The sequence below is a fragment of the Myotis brandtii genome, unplaced genomic scaffold (assembly GCF_000412655.1).
Source record: "Myotis brandtii unplaced genomic scaffold, ASM41265v1 scaffold237, whole genome shotgun sequence".
NCBI classification, from domain to species: domain Eukaryota; kingdom Metazoa; phylum Chordata; class Mammalia; order Chiroptera; family Vespertilionidae; genus Myotis; species Myotis brandtii.
In genome coordinates, this window is record NW_005358943.1 from 1,742,216 (window position 1) to 1,765,442 (window position 23,227).

General features: G+C 36.8%; 1 protein-coding gene across 1 annotated transcript in view; it reads right to left on the bottom strand.

Annotated features, from left to right (window-relative positions):
* The window catches only part of PIK3C2G (phosphatidylinositol-4-phosphate 3-kinase, catalytic subunit type 2 gamma), a 276,367-nt gene extending 255,205 nt beyond the window's left edge, over nt 1-21,162 (bottom strand). Inside the window, exons 1-3 of the mRNA XM_014540168.1 lie at nt 21,078-21,162; nt 3,018-3,759; nt 558-640 (exon numbers count right to left, since the gene is read on the bottom strand). Of these exons, the coding sequence (XP_014395654.1) occupies nt 558-640; nt 3,018-3,680 (746 nt within the window). The 5' untranslated portion in view covers nt 3,681-3,759; nt 21,078-21,162. The remainder of the gene's footprint in view (nt 1-557; nt 641-3,017; nt 3,760-21,077) is intronic.
* Nucleotides 21,163-23,227: the final 2,065 nt, after the last annotated feature.

Genomic DNA, 23,227 nt, shown 5'->3' on the forward strand with positions numbered 1-23,227 from the left:
GTGCACAAAATCTTGGAAAGTTAAAATCCACAGAGAAATGAGCTTTCTAAACTCTGGTCTGCAACTTGTTCCCTCTCTCTCTCTTGCTCTGTCACCTCACTTGCCCATCTGTTTGCATAGCCATGTGGCCTTAAGCAGCTGCATGGCCCATGGCAGTGTGGACCCCCCACACAGTGGACTGCAGCTGGGAGTACAGACTAAGCCAGATATTGGACTGGACTGGACGTTAACATGAAACAGAAATTATGGGAAATGGCCTTAATTCTGGCCCTGTTGATGATAAGAATGGACTTCCATGGCAAGATAAACAAAGAAGGGAACTCCTTAATTTTACAACATCAATAAAGCTTTCCACAAGAGAAAATTTATTTGACTGTAGACAACAAAAATAATGCCAGAAGTTGAGTAATGATTCAATTTGTCATAAATTTATACTTTTCATTGTACTAAAGATTACAGAACATTTTATATGCCAAGTTAATCAGTTTAGTAATTTTAAATAGAAAAATTTATACAGGTATAGAAATTTCAAATTGCAATGAAATAACAACACTTACTTTTTTACTTTGTCACAAAAGGAGGCCAGAGTCATATTACTGCCTTCAGGTACTTCAATTAGCTGAATGGAACAACCTGTCAGCTTAAAATAAAAATTGTTAAATTTATATAGTTTAGTGTGGGGAAAAGATTAATTCAATTCTATCTTTTTTTAATCTTATTTTAAAGATTTCTACTGTTTTACTTTTTATTTTTTTAGATTTTTAAATGAAGTAATACATATAGAAAATTGCACAAATCTTAAATATATAATTTAAGTTCTGAGGGATGTATATAACTGTAACATCAATATCCCAATCAAAATTCCCTCTATTTTCATTACTTCAGAAAGTTTCTCCACATTTCTTTCTGTCAATCTGGACATCTATTTGGAAATTATAGTTATTCAGATTTCTATTACTATTGATTAGGTATATGTGCTCTTTTGTTTCTGGCTTCTTTCAATTAAATGACATATCTTTTTAAATGTATCTATATTGTCTCACATATCAATAGTTCATCTTTTTTATTGTTGACTAGAGGCCCAATGCACGAAATTCGTGCAAGAGAAAGCCTCCTTCCCTGGCTGATAGCACTGGCTTCCCTCTGGCACCCAGGACCTGGGCTTCCCTCTGTCCGCCAGCAGACACCAGGGACTGGGCTTCCCTTTCAGCTCCGGCTTTGTCCAGAAGGTCATCTGAATGAATGTCTAGTCTAATTAGCATATTATGCTTTTATTATTATAGATTAGTGGCATACTAGTGCATGAATATTCCACGATTTGTGTATCTATCTTTCAGTTGATGGACATTTGGGTTAAGTTTTAGACTATTGTATTGTAAAAAAAACCCTTAACTTTTATATGCAAATATTTATATGGTTGTGTTTCATTTCTTGTGAATCAAGTTATAAATGGCTCAGTCTTAGGGTGGGCATACTATTAACGTTAAAAGAAATCCTTTTTGTCTTATGTGTTTTGAATCTCTTGTCAGGTACATATACATCTAAATGTATTATGTCTTCCTGATTGACCCTGTTATCATTCCTTTTATCATTATGAAATGACCTTTTGTTTCTCTAATAATGCTCTGCATTGCTTTGTACTTTTTCTGATATTAATAACCACACCAACTTTCTTTTGCTATTTGAGTGTTGTCTTTTTATTTCTTTTACTTTCAACCTATCTCTACCTTTGTTTCTTAAGATTGTCTCTTGTAGACAGTAGTAAAGTCTTTTTTATCTAGCTTGTCAAGTTTCTCCCTTATATTTGGAATGCTTAGCCTATTCATACTTAGTATATCTATAGATATTTTTGGATTTAAGATTGCCATGCTGATATTTGTTTCTTCTATTTTATTTTGTTTTTCTATTTCTTCTTCCCTGCCTTTTTGATCATTCAACATTTTCCCTTTTCTCAAGTATTGATGTCCTATACTGCCTGTTGTTCAATACCTAAAATTCAAAGAGTTTGTCTAACTTCACAGCTGCTTTCGGTGGTAAGGGAAAGCTGAGTACTTGGTACATTGCCACGATCAATAGTAGAAGTTCCTAAAATTCATTGACTTTCAATTTAGATTAGTTGAGGGGCTACCTCCTCTGCAAGTGCTTTGGACATAATTAGTTGTTTCTTCTCCAATGAACTCATCCTCTTATTTTGCTCTCTTACCTTTATTTGTTTGTAAGCTAATTTGAGTAATATGCTACTCCTGAAATCAGGTGTCCTGTATTTCCTTCTTTGAATTTTCTAGTTTGTCATGTATATTTTAAGAATATAATAAATAGTTGCTGAATAAATGAAGAATCCTTTGCCTCAGTCTGTGAATAACAGTTGCAATAATATTTATTCTTCATACTTTGCTTCACTTGTGCCTAGACTCAGTATAAGCAGAGGAATGTTCAAATATAGTGTAAGAAACTCTATAGTTACTAAAATGATTGGAAAACTACTAATGAAACCATTAGGATGAATTGCACAATTATTATTTAATTTCCTATTCTTGGAATGATCCCAATAGAATTTGCCTGCCAACAGCATAATTGAGGAGCCTCTGAGTAAAGGGAAATTTCTCCTAAGAATAATAATCTAAAGTTTTAATTCATGATAGCGTGACTCAGAATATAAATGTAATGAAATTTATCTGTGTTTCTCTGTGCATAATAACACGATAAAATAAAAGATACTATCATTGAAACCTCCAACTGTGATATTTTTATCTAATAAAATGTAAATACTATCATATTTTATTTAGATTTGATGAAACTGGAACTTTCAAAATTATATCATAAAAATTATATTGCCCTTTCCAGAAAAAAATAATTAATTTAGAAACAAAGGATTAGTGGATAATAAATGCTTTTTCTTTCAACTGTAATATAATACATTTATCTATTTAAGGTAGTTACCCTCATTACTAAATTAAACCAGCATATTATTAAATGATTTATATTCATATTTTTAGGTCAACATATATAACACATACCTCTATGTCCTTTGGCCATGAACTGTCACACATCCTGGGGAGTAAAGAACCTTTAAAGAGCATTGAAGAAGGTTCCACAGTGTTTGCATTTCTATTCCTTTTATTCTCTTCTTTTGGCATGAAGTCAGTTGAGAGGGATGGATATATAGAGGGAATGCTCCTTTCAAATCCTATATGGTAGTTAGGATTTTTATTTCCCAGTTCTGTTTGTGAATTAATTTGATCCAAACTAGCGGATGATGGGGCTGAAATATTGAATCTGTAAACATCAGCACCATGACGTTTTCCTGTGGGGTTTCTCCCAGAGCTTTCTTTATTTATGGGTTGAGGATTTGGTAGCGCAGAAGGCCTAAAACCAATTACTGGTGTTTTTCTAAGTTGGTGACAGGAGAGTTCTGAGCTTTTAGAATTGAATTCATTCAAGGATATTTGCTGTGCTTCATCTAATGAATGCTTTGGTGAACTGGGCACAGAAACGGTGTTTTCTTCAATTTCACTCTGATAGAATGGGATTTTATTATTGATTTCATCTACTAGCTGATCAAAACCCAGACTGAGTTGGCTAGGAGAAGGGGGTGGATTTACAGAGTGCAATTCCTGGTGCTCATGCTGCTCTTCATGTGATTCACTGGGATTTAGATCTGTTTTCCAACAATATGCCATTCTTTACTGTATATAACTGAGAGGGTTGACTCTGCTCCAAGCAACTCTGTAATGAGATTTTAAAAATATAGGAATGTTCCTAGAAAAACATAAAGGGAAACAAAACATTTTTTGATTAATTAGTAATAAAAGCTTGCAAGAAAAAAATAGGATGAACAAATATTAACAATTATTTTAAAATTTCTCTTTAGTGCCCTCGCAGGTTTGGCTCAGTGGATAGAGTGTCGGCCTTGCAGACTGAAGGGTCCTGGGTTCGATTTCAGTCAAGGTCATGTGCTGAGGTTGCGGGCTTGATCCCCGGTGCGGTCATGCAGGAGGCAGCCAATCTCTCATCATTGATGTTTCTATCTCTCCCTCTCCTTTCTTCTCTGAAATCAATAAAATATATTTAAAAAATTTCTCTTTAGCAAAATAAATAATTCCTTGAATAATATAAAATGCCATCAAGGCTCACAACATTAAAGTCTGAGGGGGTGTATTGATTCATAAAACTCCTATGACAGTGAAATAATTTCCATTATGACAGGAGATTCATGAATCAATCCAAAGTCCATATTCCCCTTGGGATTCCTTTTGCTACTGAAGATCCACTTGCCAATATCATCATTATTTCCCTCTGTCTTCTATCATCTATATGCATGTTAACATGCTAAAGGCTCTTTATTAATAGCTAAACAATGTCTTCTTTATCAGCAATCACTCAACATTGTAAATACGGTCTTAACTTTTTCCTTTCCACCATATCAAATCTTCTTGTCAGTTGGTTAGACCCTTTCTTCTCCTCCCAAAATTCTTTTAGGTAATGGCAAATTCTTATATCACTTCTACAAAATGACTTCCATTAAGTTCATCAGTAAGCTTCATGTTAGTAAATTCAACTACCATTTATTAGTCTCTATTTCATTTATCTCTGCAATATTTGATTCCATTTGCCATACTTATTTTACAGTTCCTTGCTTTCTTATGTTGGCTTTTCTGAACCTATTCTCTGAGTACTTTTTTGTTTGCCTTTTCTCAAAAACTCCTTTGCCTATTATTCATTTTCCACTTGACTCTTGTCAGAGTTTCTGCTCAATTATTCTCTCTTTATAAGTAATTTTATTCCTCCTGTAGTTTAAATTACCACTTATATGTCTAGACCATTTTTGTTAGGACCTACTCAATATCTCCTCTTTAATTTTTTTAAATCTCCAGAAAAAGGTCCAAAAATTAAATTATAATTCACCCAAGAACCTTCTCCCATTCTAGTATTCCATGACAGAAAATGGCCCAACCATCCACTCAATCTAGTGGTTTTTAACCTGTGGGTCGCAACCATCGGAAAACACATATATAATTACATATTGTTTTTGTGATTAATCACTATGCTTTAATTATGTTCAATTTGTAACAATGAAAATACATCCTGCATATGAGATATTTCCATTACAATTCATAACAGTAGCAAAATTATAGTTATGAAGTGGCAACGAAAATAATTTTATGGTTGGGGGTCACCACAACATGAGGAACTGTATTAAAGGGTCGCGGCATAGGGTTTCATCTTCGAGTCTTCCCTCACCTTTATTCTTCTATATCCAATAAACCACTAGTTCCTGTAGGAAATCTCTTTTTCTCTCTCTGTTGAACACCATCACAATCCTAGTCTAAAGCTTTCATCTTCTCACCAGCAATGTTATATTGTCTCTGAAACTGCTTCTACATTTTCTGCAATCTGTTCTTGTGCCCTACAACTGTTTTTAAATATTGTAATGATATATTTAAGAAACTAACTCAGTAACTTCCCAGGAAATAGGTTTACAATGGTTTTCAACTATCTCAAGATAACATCCATAGTGTGTATATGTAAGATTTCTCTTTCCCCTTAGATCACTAGACTATGTTAGTCTTTCTCACTTATAACTCAACTAGTGGCCCAGTGCACAATTTTTGTGCACTCGGGGGGGGTCCCTCAGCCTGGCCTATGCCCTCTTTCAGTCTGGGACCCCTCGGAGGATGTCCACCTGCTGGCTTAGGCCCGCTCCCTGGGGGATCGGGCCCAAGCTGGCAGTCAGACATCCCTCTGGCAGCCTGGCAGCCCTTGGGGGATGTCCACTTGCCAGCGGGGAGCAGGCCTAAGCTGCAGTCGGACATCCTTAGTGCTGCTGAGGAGGCGGGAGAGGCTCCCACCACCACCGCTGTACTGGCAGCCATCAGCCTGGCTTGTGGCTGAGCAGAGCTCCTCCCATGTGAGAGCGCCCTGACCACCAGGGGGCAGCTCCTGCATTGAGCGTCTGCCCCCTGGTGGTCAGTGTGTGTCATAGTGACCAGTCATTCCCAGTCATTCTGCTGTTAGGGTCAGTTTGCATATTACCCTTTTATTATATAGGATAAAGGCCTGGTGCATGGGTGGGGGCCGGCTGGTTTGCCCTGAAGGGTGTCCCGGATCAGGGTGGGGGTCCTGCTGGGGTGCCTGACCAGCATGGGTGAGGGGCTGATGGGTGTTTGCAGGCTGGTCACACCCCCTTCAGGGTGGGGGTCCCCTGGGGTGCCTGGCCAGCCTGGGTGAGGGGCTGATGGCTGTTTGCAGCTGGCCACAGCTCCTTCAGGGTGGAGGTCTCCACTGGGATGCCTGGCCAGCCTGGGTGAGGGGCTGATGGCCGTTTTCAGGCTGGCCACAGCCACAGGCTGGAAGCAGGTATCTGGGATTTATTTATCTTCTATAATTGAAACTTTGTAGCCTTGAGCGGAGCTCAGGGTTGGCAGTGCAGGCAGGAAGCTTGGCCTCCTCCATTTACTGGGGCAACCCAAGCCTCCTGTTTGCTCTAGCTCTGTGGCCGCCGCCATCATAGTTGGGTTAATTTGCATATTCACTCCTGATTGGCTGGTGGGCGTGGCTTGTGGGTGTAGCAGAGGTATGGTCAATTTGCATGTTTCTCTTTTATTAGATTAGATACCTTGTACTTTGCTTTACTCAGAGTTATTGCTCATTTGTATTTGTTGAAACAGATGATCTAATAAATTTTGAAAATTATCATTTTAAAAATGTATAAATTATAGTTTATAAATCATAACTATCACAAAATAAAATTGAAAAGTATTTGTGTCACTTTTATGGATTTTTAAATTTATTTAATGATTATATGGATGTATGTTAAAGACAAAAAATTTAAAGGATAATTATGATAATAGTTAACTATCAAATATGATTATCAATCTGTTTTGCAATGGTAATTGATTTTTATTATATTGGCACTAAAAATTGACTTAAAATTGATAACACTAAACAATAAACAAATTTACTATATTCTACTCAAGAAATTGAACTGATAAATTTGGGGAAAATTTTCAGTTCAATTAAGTCAAAAAACTGAACTGATAAATTTGTGAGAGATTTTCAAGGGATGCAAGTAAAAAGTGTATAGAATAAAGTGTTAACCAGAAAATTGATCTATAAAATATGGTTCCAAACTATTCTAATTCATGGGTGTAGTGATACATTGTCTAACCAGAATCCCCTTTTTGGTACTTGCTATTTTTTAATCTCCATGTTTTTAGTGAAAGCTATGTTTCATTAAAGCAAATTATCCTCCTTCATTTTTCTCTGTCATGGAACTCAGAATTTGTCAGCAGGGTATGACTTTGACAACCAGAGTTAATATCCTGTTCCAGGCTTCCTTAGCCTCATCTGCTCTGTCTTAGCTTAAACACAGTAAGTGTGGCTGGCTATATAAAAATGACTTTTACACTTTTTGGTGGCTTCAAAAGAACTGATTGAGTTTTAAAAATTATTTCTTAATTTTGTAGAGTCATTAATAAAGGTCTTTAAAAAAGGTACCAGTGATCTGATGCTGAAATTAAAGATTCATTTAGGCTGTGCCTCATTTGTTGCTGTGAATAATAATGATAATCATATCTAACATTTTTTGAGACCTCTGTGCTACTGCTCTACATACATGTACATATTTACATATGTTAACATATTTATTTCTCATCTCAACCTGTGATATTATTATTACCACTTAAAAAATGAGGAAACTGAAAGGTGAATCAACTTACCCAAAGTCTCAGAATTTGTGTTTACCAATTTGTTTTAAACAGGAATTAAAGAGAGGTGTATGGGTGATCATGCCATATTCATATGACATTTAGAGCATGCCTGGATTTAGGCACTGAAACACATATTAACTCAACTTGAACTATTGCTACTGAGAAGAGTTGAAAACTTTTCAATTTTTATTACTAGCAATAATTTTTCAAGCATTTTTGGCAGCACTAAAACCGGAACTGGATTAGAAGCCTGTCTAAAAAAATCTCATTATCATGAGATAAAGGTGAATGAGATATACTTACTCACATTGAAAATGTAATAAAAACTAAACCTCTTCCAGATCTACTTTTTCAGTATTACACTTGTGATTTTTAAGAAATTTCTCATAATTTAAAAGTTCTTGAACATCACAATTTAAAAACTGGAGTATTTTTTAGTTTATAAGCTAATAGAAATGCCATTTAGTGTCAGCTGGTGAATATCTACACTTTACATTATAAAGTAATGCATAAATAAAGTCATTTAACTTGAATTTGAGGCAGAACTGTACATAGCAGCAATTAAGACATCATTGAGAGGTTATCAGTTCCTGATTTAAATAAGACTGTAAAACTATAGAAAACATATAGTAAAGAAGAATAATGTTTTTACATCCCCATATTCCCATGTCTTAACCCCTGGAACCTGTCAACATATAAGATCACATAGCAAAAAGGTATTAATGGTCCAGGTGGAATTAAATTTCCTGTCTCATTTTTTTCCCATTTCTAATTTGAAATTTAGTGATGAGGAAAAACATTTTCATGACCTCTGATATGTGTTTCACCTAGGAGAAGACAAGAGGTACTTAGGGAAAACATTAATTTCCAAATAGTCTCTATAGGTGCCTTTTTACATGAGCAAGTGGCATTTTCTTATTCATATATAATCCAACTAGTGGCTTGGTGCACGAAATTTGTGCACATTAAAGGGGAATTAATTAGAGGGAATATTTTAATATTGCTATTTGCCCTTTCTTTATAATAGAAATGTTAGACATGAAAGGAAATGAGTAAAATGTATATGAAAATAATACATAATTTTATTAATAAATAAACAATAACAAAATGATATAATAACAACTAACACATGATATAAAAACAACAAAACATGATATGAAAACAGCAAAAACATGATATAAAAACAACATTGATGCAAACAATGACTGATAAAGTGATTAAACTTATTCTAATATCTCCCTGTACACCACATTAAGAGTGAAAACACTTTAGAGTGCTTGAGTAATTTCCCTTGGGATGAAGTATTTACAACTTGAACTTTAACATCACACTCTCTGTCGATAACACCGGCATCTTTCGACTGCAGAGCTACGTTATATCAAAAGTTGCTCTTTAGACATAGTCCCACCTCCCTGCTGTCACAGTCTGAGATGCAGGTGAATGAGAGTCCTACCTGTCAGGCCACTGAGAGCTGTCTGACCAACGGCTGATTCTGGCTGATTCTGTGGGGTGGGACTTCCCACAGGCCGGCCACCAGCGGGGCGGGGCAGAATGCTGGTGTCGTCTTGGTGACGAAGGCAGGCATCCCACCCCGTCCCAGCCGCTCTGCGCCTGAGCGCGCTGCCCACCGGTCTGGAGTATCTAAATATTCCAGTGTGCATTTCCTATGAATGAGGCTAGAACCTGATCAGCATCCTCAACAGGGCTTTTATTCCCTGTGGCTAATTTGGGCTTCCTCATACTGTGGTCTCAGGAAAGCTGAACTACTTTCATAGGTTTTAAGAGGCAGCATTCCAAGCAGGCAGGTGTCCCACACCAACCCTGCCACTCTGCGCCTGCGTGTGCTGCCCAGAGGCCCTCTGCAAGCAGAGCAGGGTGGAATGCTGGCATCATTGCATGGCAACAACACCAGCATCCTGGCCCGGCTGCCACCATCTTTGTCATGGAGTGATGGTCAATTTGAATATTCTGTCTTGATTAGATAGGATAGGTACTTCACCTCTCATTAGACTGCCCAAGCTTCCTATACATGAAAAATTTAAAGCTGTCCCTTATTCGTATTTTTGAGAGATGCTGACTTCAAAAAGCAATGTATCTATTCATGCATCTATTTACTCATTTGCACATTTATTTATTCAGTAACTGTTTACAAGTATATTATGTCCAGCAGTGTGCAAAGCCCAGGGAATACTAAAGTGATAAAACAGCTCTTGCCCTCAAGCAGCTCATAGACCAGCCGTGGGCAAACTACTGCCCGCGGGTCGGATCCGGCCCATTTGAAATGAATAAAACTAAAAAAAAAAAAGACCGTACCCTTTTATGTAATGATGTTTACTTTGAATTTATATTAGTTCACACAAACACTCCATCCATGCTTTTGTTCCGGCCCTCCGGTCCAGTTTAAGAACCCATTGTGGCCCTCAAGTCAAAAAGTTTGCCCACCCCTGTCATAGACACAAATTTATCATACAGTACAATATGAAAATTACTTTAATAGATGCAGGCTCCATGTCAATTGAGGGGATTTTATATAGAATACTACTAAATGTGTTTTACCATAGAAAAAGCAGAGAAGTAGCATTTATGAATGCCATAGTCAAGGTTTGAATATTGGGTATGTTTTTGTTCAGATTGTACAATATATCACAGATAACTTTGTGCAAGTCATCGAGACCCAATTATAAGGATGTTTTGATTCCTAAATATTGTTAAAATTACAGCCCTAAACATGATAGATAAAGCAGTTAAAGCAGTAATTCATTCAATTCTTCTGAGTAAATAATGCAATGAAAAGTCAGCCTCCAGCTCTGACATTACTTAGGGGGAAAACAATCTAGTGGGAATGAAGTCCACTGCATGCAAGGACAAGGACAGCCAAGGAGTATGTATGACACCAGTGGAAGGCCACAGGCACAATTCTTATAGCATTTGCAATATGACACTTGGTGGAGGGTCCCTAAACACAGCCTAGTGGTATTTTGGTAAGAGCTAATAATGTTTTAATTATTGTCAAACAAATCTACCTGGAAAACATACCAAGATGAGAATTTTAAACTGATCAAAGCAGTTGTGGATACTGTTTTCCAGGTCTCCTTCCCCTACTTAAGGGTCTATTATTGAGTGTTCTATTAGTAATGAATAGCTGAGTTAGACAATTATTTTTACTTTTAGGGTTTTTTTTATTTAATTTACTTTTTAAAATTTCAGAGTGGAAGGGAGGGGGAGAGGGAGAGAGAGAGAGAGAGAGAGAGAGAGAGAGAGAAGAGAGAGAGAGAGAGAGAGAGACATCAATGGTGAGAGAGAATCATTGATTGGCTGACTTCTGCATGCTCCCTGTTGGGGATTGAGCCCACAGCTAGGCATGTGCCCTTGACCAGAATCAAACCTGACACCCTTTGGTACTTAGGGCAACACTCTATCCACTGAGCCAAACTGATTAGGACTAGACAATTATTTTTACCTAGAGGCCCAGTGCATGAATTCATGCATGGGTGGTGTCTAGCCTGCCTACTCCTATGGGGGCCGATTGGGGCTGGGCTGGCATAGGGAGGGGCTGTAGGAGGTTGGCCGGCTGGGCCCGCCCTCTATCATCTATCTATCTATCATCTATCATCTATCTATCTATCTATCTATCTATCTATCTATCTATCTATCTATCATCTATCATATATCTATTATCTAATCTATTTTTTGCTTGGAAAGGCCTAGAAATAATGCCCATCTCAGTAACAATGAATATCCCTAACATCTAGATTGTCACCCACTAAAAGAAAGCAGGGCTCCTTGAAGGACCAGTTGATTTTGGGGTCTAGGAAAGATAATATATAAGATGAACCAAGGAGATCCTACATCTCTAGTTAGTAAGGAAGCTACCAGAGAATGCAAATGTGCATTTAGGACTTGAGAGCCAACTTGGAAAGGCTCCATTGGCCAACAAGTACAATAATTGAAATGGAGGAAAACATCAAATATGTTTAAATACATGTAATCAGAGTGACACAGATACACACATACAAGTCACTAATCACCTTTATAGAACACAAGGTTAATGTAGTACATGCACAAACATGTTTAAATATTTTTTTATATGAACTAATCACTGGATAACTATGTTATAAATGAGGCAAGTTTCTTTGTAGAAGAACTTCAAGTAGTAAATGAAGAAATGATAAAATTGGGTTATCAGGTTATCAATATTTTATAATAAGTCATGAATTATAAAATCTAGGCATCAAGCATTGATGGCTGCTCACATTGCAAAAAGAGAGGCAGCCAGGGATTTTGTGCTTTCTGATAAAAATTCAAAACTACAATAAAGAAGTCCTGCCAAAAAATCTAATCTATTCTGATTAACCCTCTAGATCCAAACACCAATAGACAGAAAACACAGAGGGTAGAGGAATATGTTAAACTAAACCAGGGCAGAAATAAATACAGAAAATACAAGCTAGTTTCATTATCAAATAAATCGCAAGGGGAAAAGTGGAGTAGGAACACAGTAATTGCAAAAGGGTGCAAAAATATACTCATCCCACACAAATCAAGAGAGAGAGAAAGAGAGAGAACCAAGCCATATATTTTAGAGATACACACTTGGATGATGAAACTACATAGAAAAGGGCAGAAATTATGTCAGAAATGTGTTTATTCTTGGGGAGAAGAAGGGTATTTGGGTTGCAGGGCACATGGAGGGTTTTTGGGTGGTAGGAAAGGTTTATTTCTTGACACTGAGGGTGATTAGAAGGTTGTTCAACTGATAATAGTGCATGAAGCTGTACATTTGTTTTATGTAGTTGCTAATGTAAATATTGAAATAGGAATTGGTAGCTTGATTTGTTGGATGTATGGAACACAAGGATTTGTATAAAATGTAAGTAAAGATGCTGAGTATTTGCATATGTCATTCTTCAGTTCAGAAAATAAATCTTATAGCTGAAGCCATAGAACTTAAGAGAGTTTGGGGATTAAGAAGAGATATAATTAATCTGAGAACAGAATCCCAGTGTAGGAGACAACTAGTATTTATAGTCTGAGAGGCAGGAAGAAAACTATACAAGCAACTTCCTTTCAAAATCCTGACTTGGAAGTTGCACATATCACTCTGCTCACATCCATTGGCTTGAGTATATAGCCACGGGAAGACTGGGAAAGGCAGTCCCTTACTCTGTTGCCATGAGACCAGAAAAAAAGAAAAGAAAAGAATGTTCTATTACTAAAAGGAAGAAAGGGCCTTATTTTGAACATTTATAGCGGGCTGGTCCTGGAGTTCTCTGGGAGACCTGGAGTTACAATGTGAAATCATGATGCTGAACCCAGTGCAAAGAGGAGCAAAAATCCCTAAAGGATGTGGAGGAACTAGATCAGTGGATGTTAGTAAATAGAAGGGACATAGGCAGTAGAGCAAGTTGTCATGGTACTCTGAAAAGTGGAGTTTATACTGTGTTGTAAAGATAACCTGTAAGACAGTGGCAATCTAGAAGAATGTTGGTCGTGCCTTGTCTTCCTCCATATAAGGGACATGGGAGGAAGAACAGCTTCCACAGGAGAGATAGAAAGGAGCAGAGTTCTTGGGGAGAGTCAGATTTCCCTTTAGGAAAGAAAAGTGAAGATGGCTAAAGAAATTCACAAGGCATCGTGCATAGATTAAATCCCAACTGGAAAAAATAGCTCCCACCATGCATTTTACAAGTTGTGATTTCTGTCACTCTTACTTTAAAGGGACACAGAATACAAAATACTAGTAAACCCATTCAGTTCTAGTTCTTAAAATTATCTGTTTAATTGAAATATATTAAAAATCCTTTTAAGTAATAAGCCAATAACATCCTATATAATAAAAGCCTAATATGCAAAGTGTCTGGTCATCTGGCTGGCCATTCAACCAATCAAAGCATAATATGTTAATGATATGCTAAGGCCACTCAACTGCTTGCTATGACATGCACTGACCACCAAGGGGCAGACAGTTGACCGGTTGACCAGTCGCTATGATGTGCATTGATCACCAGGGAGCAGACTCTCCAACTGGTAGGTTAGCTTGATGCTGGGGTCCAGCCAATCGGGACTGAGCAAGATGGGCCAGACATGCCCTGGAGCCCTCCTGCAGTGCTTCCTGGCTGGCCAACCTCCCACATCTCTCTCTGGCCCCGATTGTGCACCAGTGGGGTCCCTCAGCCTGGCCTGAGCCCTCTCGCAATCCAGGACCCCTCGGGCGATGTCAGAGAGCCAGTTTCGGCCCAATCCCACAGGTGGAGCTCTCCTCAGCCAGAAGCCGGGCTCACGGGTGGTAAGCGCAGTGACGGTGGTGGGAGCCTCTCCCACCTCCATGGCAGGGCTAAGGATGTCCAACTGATGGCTTAAGGCCCACTCCCTGTGGAGCGGGGGGGATGGGTCTTAAGCCATCAGTCGGACTTCCCCCAAGGGCTCCCAGACTGCAAGAGGGCACAGGCCAGGCTAAGGGACCCTCCTACCCCCCGAGTAGAGAATTTCATGCACCCGGTCTCTAGTATTAATATGTTAGAATATTCTAGCAAACAACTTCACATTTGTCAAAGTTACATTTTTAGGATATGTAATTTTGTTCTTTTATTCTTTGTATTTTTAAATAAATATAAAAGATGCATATTGTCGTATTTATTTCTATCTAGTTTCAGCTTCATTGTTCAATACTAGCAAAATTTCCCCTATACGCAAAGGTTTCTCTTATTTTTGTAAATATTTGAGAATAGAAGTAAGTAGCAGAAACCAGTTAATAACAGTTTCTTCTTTTGGGGAATTTTAATATGGATCTGAAACTGAATTGGTAAATAGTTTTATCTCATAAATGAAATTTCATTACATGGTAGTGGCTTCTCGGGATTGCTTTGAGAATTGTGCAGCTGAGCAAAATTTGGGATGGTAATGCTCCATTAGCACCCTCTGTGTGGATGTAGGAGAAGGGAGAGGAAGCATGCAAGCCACACAGTATCCATCACTGTTGTAGTAGCTAGAAACATGTCTCTGTTTTTCACCAAATAAATGTAAATTTATAGGTGAAATAAATATTGAAAATATCATAAATGTGTAGAGATAACTACTTAATTATGCTTAGCATTAACATAATCATTAGCACAAGATATAAGTTCTCAAGAAACATAAATTTCAACTGAAACTTTGACAAAGTTATTGATATAATGAATTTGACTGAATATGATTTAGAGAGAGATCCTAGAAAGTTTTTAAAGCCATGTATAAGGAAAAGCCATAATTATATGATGCATTGGTAATTTTTAATGCTTCTAAGAACATGTTTATTGTACCAACCCACACAATGAAACATACAACAAGACGTTCCTTTTAAAATATGATTAATATGTATGGCTTGAATAACCATATTTTATTTTTACTATTTAAAACATATATCTGAAAGGCATTTGTCATATGATTCATTGCATTGGGGCTACAACAATAGGACTGAATTGAAACATTAACATAGAGAAGAGTTAAATGAATAAATGTATAAAGTTTGAATTTAAAAAATAGACAGCCAGACAAAATTAGAAAACTTTAAAACAACCAAAAAAAACACCTTATAAATAACAAAAATAAAAGCTGGTCAACACTGTGAGTTTAGTAAATGAGTTTAGTTCCATAATCTTAGAATAATGGTAATAATAAAATAAGTCAAGGGATTTAAGATCTCTCCAGTTGAATTTCTTTTTTAAAAAAATATGTTTTTATTGATTTCAGAGAGGAAGGGAGAGAGAGAGATAGAAACATCAATGAGAGAGAATCATTGATTGGCTGGTCTCCTGCATGCCCCACATTGGGGATCCAGCCTACAACCAGGGCATATGCCCCTACCAGAATCAAACCGTGACCTCCTGGTTCATAGGTCGACACTCAGCCATGCCAGCCAGGCCAGTTGAATTTCTTTAGAATTGAACCTAGATGGTAGTATATGATTTTAGAAATTAACCAAATATTTTTTAAAGTGAAAAATGATATTTGTTTATGGTATAACATTACCAATAAAAAAAAAGACTGTCAACCATTCATCCAATCGTCCATAAGTAAAGTCAAAGCAGATCAAGCTGAAATGGAATAAGGGGAAAACAAAAGCAAGTCTGGCACTTGCTTTATTATCTGCCATCTGTAAAATGGTAAGGAGATGACTCATTTCCCTGCTACTGACCAACTGGGAGATTCAGGGTTATCAACTCTCTCCATCCTCACCCCCAAAATTATTGCTCTGCTGCATTGCAACACCTTTCATTGGCAGCCAGAGCCACTTTACCATTCCTCTACCTACATTATTTCTAAGACTACAATTTGCTTTAGTGAAAAATATCTGGAGTCCACAGTGACTAAGCATTTGACATGCTTTATTTGAGAATGTGAGGTAAAATACCATGAGAAAGTGCAAAGGTTGACCATTTTTGGCAAAAGCAGAACTATATGTTGATTAGAATCACCTAGAAATATGCTTACCTTCTCAAAGTAGTCAAACAGAAAACAACAGCAAGATAAATGAAGTCCAGAATTTAGAGAAATTAAGTGACTGCTAGTGGCCAGTAATTAATTAGGTTAAGTCTGTTTATATTCACTGTCTAAGTGAAAAAGAGAAATGTGTTCTAACAGCCACCAGGTAAACAATGAAAGTAGTCGGATGAAGCTACAGACATTATTTATGAGTAATCAGTGGAGACAACTTTCATTCCCACAGGATGAGTAATTGGGAAAAAAAAGTGACACATAGATATGGAAATATTCTGCAAGAACTAAAATGACTGTTTAAAGTTGAGACAAAAGAGGAGAAATTAGTTTTGAAAAACATGCTAAGTAAATATGATAAAAATTAACTATGTTCTTATAAAATTAAAAAAAAACTATTCTATTACATAAAGCAGAAAGATAAAATAGAAACCAAAATAATAAAATGAAGAATAAAGATATAGAAGAAATTGGCCGAGAGATTTATTAATAAAAATGGAGCTTAGTGAGATATGTAAAGAGACTAAAACTTCACTAACATTAAAATTGTCATTAAAAGCAGAATTGACATAAAAAACTAAGTTTTGAAATAGCATTGAGGAACACTCTATGAACACTGAAAAAAATGAAACCATGATAGAAATGAATGAGTGACACTATTGCAATTGCAACAGTCTGAATAAACATCTGACATCATACTATTGAAATCCTAAATATAATCAGAACAAATGAAAAGAGGTAACATTGAAAGTAACAGAAAAGGAAATCTGAGCTAAATAAATCTGAATATGCATACATACCTGACACATACACACATGCAACCAGGAAAAATAGCTAATTTTTTAAAATGTCAAAAATAAAACATTTACCTATCAAAAAGAAAGGGGGAGGGGGAGGATGAGAAAAAAGAAATCAAAGTTAGCCTGAATATAGACTTTACCTTTAAATACTAACTGTCCTCAGGGAACAATAAATACATAGTTTTGAGGGTAAGTATATTTTACATCAAGTATTCCTTTGCCATATATTAGTGATAGAGCTAAAAAATATTTTGCATGTATGTAACTGCTCAGAAATTTTTGTATACTCTTTCAATGAAAAATGTTGACAATATTTTAATCAAAATATAAATTTAGAAATAGGAAACTAAGATCAATCATTTAAAAATCATATAGCATTGACATAGTCTAAATAATTATTACAAATATAATTTCAAACATAATAATTTCAAAATCATTCCATATTAATAAGCTGGGTGAAAAAAACAGAGACTAGTTCAATTAAAACTAAAAGGCATGCTAAATTTTCTGTCTTACAAGAGGAAAGGGAAATTGAATATGCTATATCCTTTTTACCTATGATTAAGAAAACAATGCTAGAAAGAGAAGCAACAACTGATACCTTAGTAATACAAGGATTAAAAGAAAATATTACTAACAACTACATGCCAACAAATTGGACAATGCAGACAAAATGGATAAATTCCTAGGAACACACAATCTTCCAAAACTGAATTAAGAAGAAACAAACCAATTGCAACCAACAAAATCGAAGCAGTAATAAGAAAACTCCCAACAAACAAAAGTCCTGGACCGGATGCTTCACAGGTGAACTTTACAAAGCAATCAAAGAATTAACACCTACCTTTCTCAAACTATTCCAAAAAATTCAAGAGAAGAGAAGACTCCCTATCTCATTTTATAAGACCTGCATTATCCTGATTCTGAAATGAGATAAAGACACTACAAAGAAAGAAAATGTCCCTGATGAAAATATCACTAAAGAACATCCCTGATGCAAAAACCCTCAATAAAATATTAGCAAACCAAATTCAGCAATACATTACTTCTCAAACTATTCCAAAGAATTCAAGAGAAGAGAAGACTCCCTAGCTCATTTTATAAGACCTGCATTATCCTGATTCTGAAATGAGATAAAGACACTACAAAGAAAGAAAATGTCCCTGATGAAAATATCACTAAAGAACATCCCTGATGCAAAAACCCTCAATAAAATATTAGCAAACCAAATTCAGCAATACATTAAAAAGTTCATATACAGTTATCAAGTAGGATTTATTCCTGGGATTCAAGGATTGTGTATCTTCAAATCAATTAATGTGATATACCACATAAACAAAATGAAGGAAAAATCATATGATCATATCAATAGATGCAGAAAAAAACATTTGACAAAATCCAGCAACAAATTTGTGATAAGAATTCTCAGCAAAGTGCGAATAGAGGGAACATACCTCAACATAGGAAAGGCCGTATATCACAAACCCATACCTAACATCATGCTCAAAGGGGAATAAGTAAAAGCAGGCTATTTGATAAATGGTGTTGAAAAATTGGACAAGTATATGAAAAAAATGAAACTAGAACACCTTCTTACACCATATACAAGAATACACTCAAAATGGATTGAAGACTTAAATGAAAGACTCAAAAATTATAAAACTCATGAAAGAAAACATAGGCTATAAAATATCTAACATTTCTCTTAGCGATATTTATTGATATATCTCTTTGGGCAAGAGAAACGAAAGAAAAGATAAACAAATGGGACTACATCAAACTAAAAAGTTTGTACATGAAAGGAAACCATGAATAAGTCGAAAGACAATTTACTAAATAGGAGAACATATTCACCAATGATACATCTGGTAAGGAGATAATATCCAACATTTATAAAGAACTCATAAAACTCAACACAGAAAAAAAAATCCAATTAAAAGCTGGGCAAAGGACCTGAATAGACACTTCTCCAAAGAGGACATACAGATGGCCAATAGACATATGAAAAAATGCTTAGCATCACTGATCATCAGAGAGATGCAAATTAAAATCACAATGAGATATCACCTCACAGCTGTCAGAATGGTATCAATAAATCAACAAATAAAAAAATGTTGGTGATGATATGGAGAGAAGGGAACCCTTGTGCAGTAATGATAGGAATGCATCCAGCATTGAAAACAGTATGGAGATTCCTCAAAAAATTTTAAGTGGAACTGCCTTATGAACCAGCCATTCTACTTCTGAGTATATATCTGAAGAAAACCAAAACACTAATTTGAAAGAATATATATGCACCTCCATGGTCATTGCAGCATTATTTACAATAGCCAAGATATAGAAGCAACCCAAGTACCCATCAATAGAAGAGTGGATTGAAAAAAAAACACCTTAAAAATGGACAAATTTTATTATAAAAGAATTATTGATAAGATTTAATAACAGTGAAAATTAATTTGTGCATAAATAATTATAAGAATTCACTTTTTGCTATCTATGATTATCTGTGTCATTTCTTCAGATCATAAATATGGGGAAAAAGTAATTACTTATTTAGAAATACAATGTAATATGTTTCCGGATAGAAAATGACTAGTGTATCACTCTTCTTTCTAAGCTCCAAGGAAATTGTACTCTGCTTTTTACTCATTGAAGAGGGCTTCCTCAGGACAATGATGGTTACAGCTCTGAGAGAAAAATCTTGAAATTATGGCCTGGAGGCTCACACTGGCAACATATGAGTTTGTTGATTCAATGAATCAGTCAACTCATCTACATAATATGAGCCTTTTCTATAGGAGCTGGATGAAGTTGTCTTTATTCATTTACCAGGTCAATCACGGTACTATTTTCTTACGTTCCATTCACAAACTTGCTTTTTCCATGCCCCAGGTGGTAGGTAAACATGTATGGAGTGTGATTAGCATGTCAGGGAAAGAGACCCTGAGCTCCAACATCTTGATTCAAATCCAAGCTCTTAATGACGTGTTTTTTTTTTTTTAATATATTTCTTTATTGATTTCAGAGAAGAAGGGAGAAGGAGAGAGAGACAGAAACATCAATGATGAGAGAGAATCATTGATTGGCTGCCTCCAGCACACCCCCTACTGGGAAACGAGCCTGCAACCCAGGCATGTGCCCTTGGTCAGAATCGAACCTGGGACCCTTCAGTCCGCAGGCTGACGCTCTATCCACTGAGCCAAGCCGGCCTAGGGCCTTAATGACGTTTTTAAAGACGTAGGTGACATTATTCATAACTTACGTGACATGAGTTCTTTAACCTAAGTCTGTTACCTGTCTACAATATTACATTAGATAATGCATTTTAAAAGTTTTACACTATACATGGTTACACATTATCATTATTTTTTAAAAGTGTGTGTATCATTTCTATCTTCAATCCTAAGTATCAGATATCTAATTGTTTGCCAGGTAAGAAGGGGGCGATTGGGACACACACCGGCTCACAGTGGCCTTCAGCGAGCTGCCAATACAGAGGCAGACAGACAGGGCAGGGCAGGAGGAGCCCAGCGTGGAGTGACAGAACAGAGAGAAAACAGCTGCTTTTTCCAGCAGGAGCTCTAATCAGCTGGAAGCCCATATGTTAAGAATATCCACCCTTCATTTAATAAGAATTTCCTTTTGGAGTTGCCGTCAGCATGCAGTGTATAAACGACCTGCATTAGCTTCAAGACAGAGAAAAGTGTGCAGAGAAAAAAATCTACCAGCAGACATGACTGAACTTGTCTCAAGACTGAAAAACATGAGAGTGAGCAGTTAGGAGATGATACAAAGGGTCTGGTATCCATGCAAGCTATGAAGTCGGCCTTAGAGAGAGAGGAAGAGAGAGGAGACGGGAAAGAGGAAGAGAGGAAGGAAGAGAAAGGAAGGGAAAGCGAGAGAAGGAATAATCCAGGCATAATCTGTACTTCTAGAAAAGATCTATCTTCTGGAGAACAAATTGACTCAGTTTTAAATTCATCTACCACCTAAGTTTCACAATATCATTAGCTACGTTGCTAAAAAAAATGCACTTGGATTAAAATATTCTCCTACGTATTTGGTGAAATATAGGAAGTTTGCTGCAGTCTCTTACCTGAAGTATATATCTTCCAGAAATGAAACATAATCTCGTTTCTTTTCAAGAGTGAAATATGTTCATACAAGCTAAAGCACTTCTATTTCAAGGGAACATTATGCTTCCACTGGAAGCTTAGATTCCTGTTTGGCAGGTTTGGCATGTTTGGGAATCTATTTTTCATCAAACACCGGAGGGTTGTATGGAAAAAAAAAAAGGAGTTTGCATAATAAATAAGGATTTAAGCCAAAAATGCAACAATGAAGTAGCTTCTCTGTGAGAAACAGATGTTCTGGCAAAAGAGACCGACTAGCAATACGATGCAAAAGAAATATATATATTTTAAAATAGCTAAAGAGAGAATATTTCTCCTGGAAGTACTTTTGCTCATTCTATCATGCATTTGAATGTGGAAGCGGATCAGGAAGGTGGAAACAGTGATTCAATTCACAGAAGAGCTGAACCCTTGAAAACGCTGCTCTAGCCTTTCTATTAGTTTCACTTTCAAATTATTTTCTTTATTTAATTAGGATTTAATATATTCACATTTTTGTCTAGCTTAAGAAATTGCCAATTTTGTTTGCTCAGCCTCAGGACTCTAGCTCAATTTGAATGTAAAAATAATTGTTATCATCTAATCATATTTTAAAAATAGCAATAAGGAGAAATAATTTACATGGTTAAGTAGAATGTACTATAAATGTGGGTAGTTTGTTGTCTTGGTATACTGCTGCTGAAGATGAGTCAGGCTGTTGTCTAGCCTCAGACCTTGGAAAGATTCTTCCACAGTAACCTTGCCAATATGATAGAATTTAATAGTCCTCTTTAAAGTTGAATACACAGAGTTATGATCCAAAACCTTGAGACTGGCTACATGCATGATTTATACACACTCAGCATTTTCCTAACCTTCATACTCTCTCATTATCTATATATATATAATAGCCTAATTGACCGTTTTGGCAGAACAACCAGAACGACCAGTTGCTATGATGCACACTGACCACCAGGGGGCAGACGCTCAATGCAGGAGCTGCCCCCTGGTGGTCAGTGTGCTCCCACAGGGGGAGTGCAGCTCAGCCAGAAGCTGGGCTCACGACTGGTGAGTGCAGCTGCCACAGCGTTGGGAGCCTCTCCCAGGGGCGGCAGTGGGCGCAGCGGGCTGGGATGAGTGCGAGCTGCCCAGCGTGCAGCCTCGGATCCAGGTTCCTCCCTAGCCGCCTGCCCTTGGTGCACTGCTACATCCCTAGGGGTCCGGGACTGTGAGAGGGCGCAGGCCGGGCTGAAGGACCTGTCCCCCCATTGCCCTGTGCACGAATGTCCTGCACTGGGCCTCTAGTTATTTATATAAACCCTTTGAAAGAGGGACTTCACTTCTTAAGTCAAGCATGCCTCTAGAGCAGCGGTTCTCAACCTGTGGGTCGCAAACCCTTTGGGGGTCGAACGACCCTTTCACGGGGGTCACCTAAGACCATCGGAAAACACATATATAATTACATATTGTTTTTGTGATTAATCACTATGCTTTAATTATGTTCTATTTGTAACAATGAAATTGGGGGTCACCACAACATGAGGAACTGTATTAAAGGGTCGCGGCATTAGGAAGGTTGAGAACCACTGCTCTAGAGTGTTTCCTGGGTGCTTAGCAGCTGCCTGGTGCTGGGAGTAGTGTGATGAACATGACTGGCAAAGTCCTGCTACCATGGAGGTTGCTTCCCACCCCTAGCCCTGTTGCCTAGCATAGCGATCTGAACCAGTTGGTATCTCCTTGAAAAACAAATGAAGAAAGTTGTAGGTCCGATAAAGTTGTTTATATATTCCAATTTAAAATATTAGGAAACTGGCAAATAAAAGGAAATATCTTGACCGAGTTATTTTGAAATGAAGTGCTAGATGCATTGGTGCTTAATAGTATATTAAACACAAATTGCTTTCTCTTTTATTCACTTCAGCTTGACAGGAGGGAAAAATGAATCAATAGTACATGAAGTCTTTATAAAGATCGCAATTCAAACCTTCAAAAATTGTATTTGTTTAAAATCTAGTGTAAAGGAGCAAGAAATTAATATTGATATTCTTCAACCTTATACAAATTGAGTTTCTTGAGATTTTTTGGTGAAATTAATACATTCAGTTACTAAAGATTAAAAACAAATGAAAAGTTT